The sequence below is a fragment of the Quercus lobata genome, chromosome 12 (assembly GCF_001633185.2).
Source record: "Quercus lobata isolate SW786 chromosome 12, ValleyOak3.0 Primary Assembly, whole genome shotgun sequence".
NCBI lineage: Eukaryota > Viridiplantae > Streptophyta > Magnoliopsida > Fagales > Fagaceae > Quercus > Quercus lobata.
Window position 1 is genome coordinate 3,672,061 of NC_044915.1, and position 6,050 is coordinate 3,678,110.

General features: G+C 34.1%; 1 protein-coding gene across 1 annotated transcript; it reads right to left on the reverse strand.

Annotated features, from left to right (window-relative positions):
* Positions 1-676: 676 nt before the first annotated feature.
* Positions 677-3,583, reverse strand: LOC115972489 (abscisic acid 8'-hydroxylase CYP707A2-like). The gene is made up of 7 exons (XM_031092797.1): positions 3,195-3,583; positions 2,763-3,081; positions 2,135-2,521; positions 1,810-1,984; positions 1,594-1,700; positions 1,382-1,500; positions 677-1,242 (listed from the first exon to the last, which is right to left on the reverse strand). The coding sequence occupies exons 1-7, from the start codon at positions 3,392-3,394 to the stop codon at positions 1,110-1,112; spliced, it is 1,440 nt and encodes a 479-aa protein (XP_030948657.1). The 5' UTR covers positions 3,395-3,583; the 3' UTR covers positions 677-1,109.
* Positions 3,584-6,050: the final 2,467 nt, after the last annotated feature.

A 6,050-nucleotide genomic window follows, 5' to 3' on the forward strand; every position in this document is an offset into this window, starting at 1 on the left:
ATATTCAAATATTTTGGCTTGAACTAGCTAGATTGAACTTGACATGAGTGGAGCAATTGCCAAGTCTTGTAATCTTTAAGATTGGTTAGCTTCCTAATCTTCCTTTCAGACTTTTGCCAGAAGTGGCTATTATCCTCTTAACTATCACTGAATTAATTCTGTATTGCTTAGAAGGACTTGGGTGGAACGTGTTAGTGTTATGAGATGTTCCAACCTCGATCATTGGGAGAGAGAACAAACATATTAAGTACAAATTTTTGTCAGTAACACTCTCAGTTATGCATGCAACTAAAGTTATCTAATATCGGACATGACAGTGATGTATTGTCATGATTCGATCATATAAAGTTATAACCTTGGTAAAAAATTGACTTAGATCATGCCTTTATGAAGAGCTGGAAGCCAAGATGATCATTAGAATGATCTGGAAGTGCAGTGAATGATAAGTATTGCCTTTTTTTTTCTTTTTTCTTTTTTTTATAATAAATTTATACAATAATTGGGGTCTATTTTCACTGTTTTGCTGTTCCTTATAATAATATGTACGGGGTCTATTTACACCGTTTATTGTGAAGTCTTTTGGGAAGCATTATCCTCATGGCTCATACGTGCACTGGGATGATATGAGTTGTGGTGTAACTAATTGAAAGGCAACAATAATATAAACAAGAAAAAGTATATTGGAATCAAAATGTTGATCATTGAATTCTCATTTCACCTTGCGGCAGAGATTATATTTGTTAACAATAACAAGAACACTACTAAATCTGTATAAACCTACTTAAATACATTAATCCCATACCCGAGGAGCTTTCTCCTCGTCTCTTGAAGATAGAAGAAAAATGAGCAAAATTTTCTTGCACATCTTTTTTTTTTATAATGTTTTTGGTATGTAGACTACTCTTCTGTACACTTGGTTCTTGACCTTTTTTCTTGGTATAATCTTAAACTCTCTTCCTCTGGGTGTCTTGGCCCAAAAATGAAGACAGTGTCTCTCTCTCCACTTAATTTCTTTTTGGTCTTATTCTTCATCATCATAAATAATTATCTTGAGAAAGTAGAAACCAATTGGTGATGCAATTATTTCTATATTTAGAAAGTGCCTCTTCTTAAACTGTTGGGACTAGCTTTTTTGGTGTTGGTGTAGCCTCTTTCTTCAGAAATAATCTGATGGGCAATCCATTCTGGGGAAGAGCAAAAGGACCATACTGTATCCCATTCTGTGCACCCACCACAGACCACCTGCATAATGTAACAGACAAAATTCATGTCAGCACACTCCTTACAAAAAAACATTCTATTTCTAGAAGTTGGCCTTCTATAAGTCATAACCACTAGTGAAAAAAAAAAACAAGTTAAAAAGGTTTACTCATTCTGTTACCTGTACTTTGTGGTCAGATGATGGAGAAGGACCGATATTTCAAGTTTAGCTAATTCATTCCCAGGACATGAGTGGGTCCCATTGCCAAATGGAATAAAAGTATTGGCTTTTGGAGCAACCTGTGGATCATTAAAGAAAATTAATTAAAAATTTAGCTACAGGGTGTAAAACTATTTTTTTTAAAGAGAGAATACTAGCAAATGAAAATTTACCTCAAATCTTGAGGGGTCAAACTTCTCAGGGTCTGGGAAATTCTCTGGGCTGTGGTGAATATTTCTGAAAAGTGGCAAAACTTTCCACCCCTTTGGTATAAGATACCCTGAAGAAGAATTTCCAAGTATTAGCATAAGAATAATGCATGAAACTCAGACTAAGGTTAATGGGTTATATATATAAACTTTTATCAGATTTCTAAGTAATTGACTGACCTTCATATTCAACGTCTTCCACAGCTTCTCTGAAAGTAAAAGATAAAATACTGGCAACTCTAAGTGTCTCCTGAATCACCTTTGAAGTTATTGGCATCTTCTTGGTGTCTGCCCAAGTGAGAACTTTCTCCTCACCACATTCCTCTTTACTCCTCACAATGGCCTCTTGCTCTTCCTGTAAATCCAAAATCACTCAAAATCATTAGTCACTGCAGCAACAATTACCAACTTTTCTTGATTTGTGAAAAAATAATTTAAATAAAGAAATTATTTTCAAAACTAGCTATTACTTATAAAGTAATTATGAGTATTTAAGATATCTTACAGTGACTGCCTGAAGAACACTGGGGTTCTCGCTGAGGTACTTGAAGATCCAGGTGAGGACACTGGCGGTGGTGTCACGAGCGGCGAAGATGACACCTATGATGTTATCGGCAATCTGTTGGTCAGTTAGGCCTTCTTTGTCACCCATGAAAGATCCCAGCAAGTCGTTGTGGTCCTTCTTCATTTGCCTCCTGCTTAAGAGGATTTTGGCTACGATTTCAGCTAGCTCCTTTCTTGCTTTCATGGATTTGTTGAAGAGTGTTCCAGGAAGGTTAATGGGCATTGAATTGTAACCCTTCTCAAGAATGTAGTAGCACCGCTTCAGATCCTCTCGGTACAAAACTCCATCCTCTCCAAATATGGAAAGCAGTGCAATGTTGAATGTGTACTGCAAATGCAAACAAAGTTTAGTGTTTGGATATTTTGATGAAAAACCACGAACCCATTTTAATTCATTGAGTTTTAAGCTCATTATTATTATTATTATTTTTTTCCTTAGATATTTCAATCTCAGCAGTCTGCTCGGACATCGCAGAGTCTTACTTTGCTCTGTATTCCTCTGTTTTAATCTGTTTTTCTTTTATTTAAGGAAAAGTAGGTAGGAAATGTTTAGGGAAGAGAGAGCTCACTGTCTTCATTTCCTGGTAGGTGTTCACCAACCGCCCTTCCAAGGATTGGAGAGAATCGTTGGCAATGGATTCGATGTTGGAGACTTTGTTTTTAATTCCTTCGGGCGTGAAGGCGCGGAGAACAAGCTTTCTAAGTTTGGCATGGTAGGCTCCTTGGTTAAAGAAGATAGCTTCTTTCCCCAACATCCTCTCTTTACTTGCTGGGAATGTTGGCTTAAACAGATGAGCTCTGGTCACCAACACAAATTTCACGGCTTCCGGGCTTGAAATCATCACACAAGGACACCCCAATATGTGGGACTTGAAGATAGAGCCATACCTATAAGTCAAAAACCAACAATCCCATCTCATATAAATTAGTATATACTTTACATAAACATTATTAGTAAGTAGTTAGCAAATTTAAGGATAAAAGGGCAAAAGGGTATGAACCTTTTTACTTTTGAGGCAAAGAATACATTTGGGTTTTGAGAATAGAGTTGAAAGGTTTCCCCTATGTAAGGCCATCCTAAGGTACCGGGTGGAAGTGGCAATTTCGGGCGACTTGAAGTGAAGAACTTGATGAGGGAATGAAGGAGAAAGATGAAGAAAATGGAAGAAAATAAGTAAAACATGGAGGTGATGAACTCCATGTAGGTTTTTGAGGTGGGGTAGTATTATTTGTATGAGGAGGAGTAGAGTAATGGTAGATAGGAAGATGAAAGGAAGTGTGAGCAAAGAAGTGAAGGAACTAAGGGATATATATAGGCTTTATTTTGGCCCATGCCCATGGGAAGAGAGGTAGAAAGAGGGAATGGCGAAAGGAGCCTATCATTCTATCAATTACAGCTAGAATCCTCATTACACGGAATCTCCCTCCAGCTCATTCTTTTTTTCCTTTATCTTTTTTTTTTCCCCTCTTCTCTTTTGGATCTTACTTATTCTTGGAGAGAGAGAGAGAGAGAGAGCACGTGTCACAAGAGTTGATAAAAGATCGTGTGAGGAGTACACAGCGTAGGTTGACCGTGTGAGCGAGGGAGAAAAGAGTTTACACCACTCTCATCAAAGAATTTACAACTGTTAATAAAAAATTATTATTAGTAAGTTAAAAGGTCAAAAAAAAAAAAAATATATATATATATATATATATCTACCATAAGTCAAAACAATAACAAGTAAAAATTTATTAACTCGACTGCTAAGTATTATGTTGTGTTTATAGCATTACTCGAGATTGAGAGTAATATGAGTGGCGCTAGTGACGAAGAAAGGGGGTGCGTTTTTGGCATCACAAAGAACCAGAACCGAAAAAAGAAAGTGGCCTTTGAGTAAGACAAAAGGGGAGCTTAGAGTGAAGAACCTTTTAATATAGCTCTGTCCGTACTTTCTGCTTGGAGTCGGCTAGAAAACCATTACCCTTCACTTCCTATTTAGTAATTCCCTTTACTCGGCACTCTCGCTCCAACTTTCTGCCAAACCCACAGAATTATTTGTTACTATTAGCTTTTAGTTGCCATCTCAGATAATGCTCAATAATGAAAATATCATCTTACACTATTTTGTATTTAGTATTTTATATTAATACAGAAATGGATGACCCAAATTCTATCCAATATTTTACCTATGTTTTCAGATTTTGTCTTATAATCTTTGACATGCCATAAAATAAAGGATAAAGTTTAGCTACAAAATTGGTTGTAACTTAAGGCTACAAACTCACTCAATAAAATAAATACTACAACATATTTTGAAAATCTAACCGTTGAATTGCATGTTCTTTACACCCTTAATATACATGTTAAATTTTATGTCAATCAGATATCATTTACTATATGATCTATAAGTTTATATTTTGTGCATAATTTTAAATTACAAAAACTTGCAATTTAAAAAATTTATTGATGACATAGCTATTGATTTTTAATTTTCTTGAAATTTTGCAAGTATGGAGGATATAAGAAGAAGATGTAATCCAATGGTGGATTTGTCAAAATTCACATCCGATAAAAAGATATTAAGTAAGTTTGTAGCCTAAGGCTACAACTAATTTTGTAGCTAAACTTTGTCATAAAATAAAATAAATTAGACTTTTCCAGTTTTTTGAAGCCTGAAGCTCGAACTCTTTTTTCTTCTCTAAACTCTTAACACTTTGTGTATGAGAATGTATCAATTCAACTACAAACTACAATCAAATCATGTGGTAGCTGTTGGAAGATAAGAGTTGGAACTCTTTATTCAATGAGGTTGTCACCCACCTTGAAATAATTCATTCATTATTCAAAATGTGGGAATTTTTCTACTCCAAATGGCATTATTTCATAACATGTGTTTTCTTATTTTTGAATGATGTCAAAAATTTCAATGGAGCTGCTGAGGCCGCATTTATGAATCTCAAACTAGGTGCCATTTAAATAAATAAAAAAAGTTGTCCCCTACCACCAAAAAGAAATGGTTTTCAAATTTCTTTATTTGGAATGATTTTCCCATTTTTAAATAGTTTTAGTGGGGCTTCTAAAAATAAAAATAAAAAGTTGAACAAAGGGTCTGTTATTATTAAAAATTGAAAATTGAAAATACTGTAACAAAATAATTTTTAAATGTGTGAATAGTGCCGTGGAACCCATTTTTAATAAAAATTTTGTTAAAAAAAGAGGTTTGTGGGTCCCATGAACAGTGCACGGGACCCACTGACAGACGCCAAACGCAAACGTTGAGGGAAATCATTTGTATCCAAACGCTCACAAAGTTTCTCTCCAAATCCTACAAACTCATTATTTTTATATTGAGTGTGAATTTTGAAAATCTAACTATTAGATTGCATGTTCTTATTCCATTCTTAATACTTACAAAATTTCAAGAAAATCAAAGATGAATTGCTATGTCATCAAATAAATGTTATAATTTCAAGTTTTTGTGATTTAAAATTATATATAAAAAATAAGTAAATTCATCAAATAGTAAATAACATCCAATTTGAATGAAATTTGATATGTATGTTAATAATATAAGGAATATGAAATTCAACGGTTAGATTTTCAAAATTCATACTCCAAAAAGAAGTATATGAAAACTCTTCAAACTAGTTTGAAAAGAAATTTTGTTCTAAAAAGTTTTAGTGGGGTATCTGGGAAAAAAAATATTTGTGCTTCATTTGGGAGTATTTCACCTTTTAAAGAATATGCGGTTCGCATTGTAACTCATTTTTGCCGAAAGTGAGTAAAAAAAAATTTCCTTAAATAATTGTTGTTTTCACTTTCGGATTTTCATCAACTTCATTTCATTTCATTGTCAATCAACTAAAGATATTTT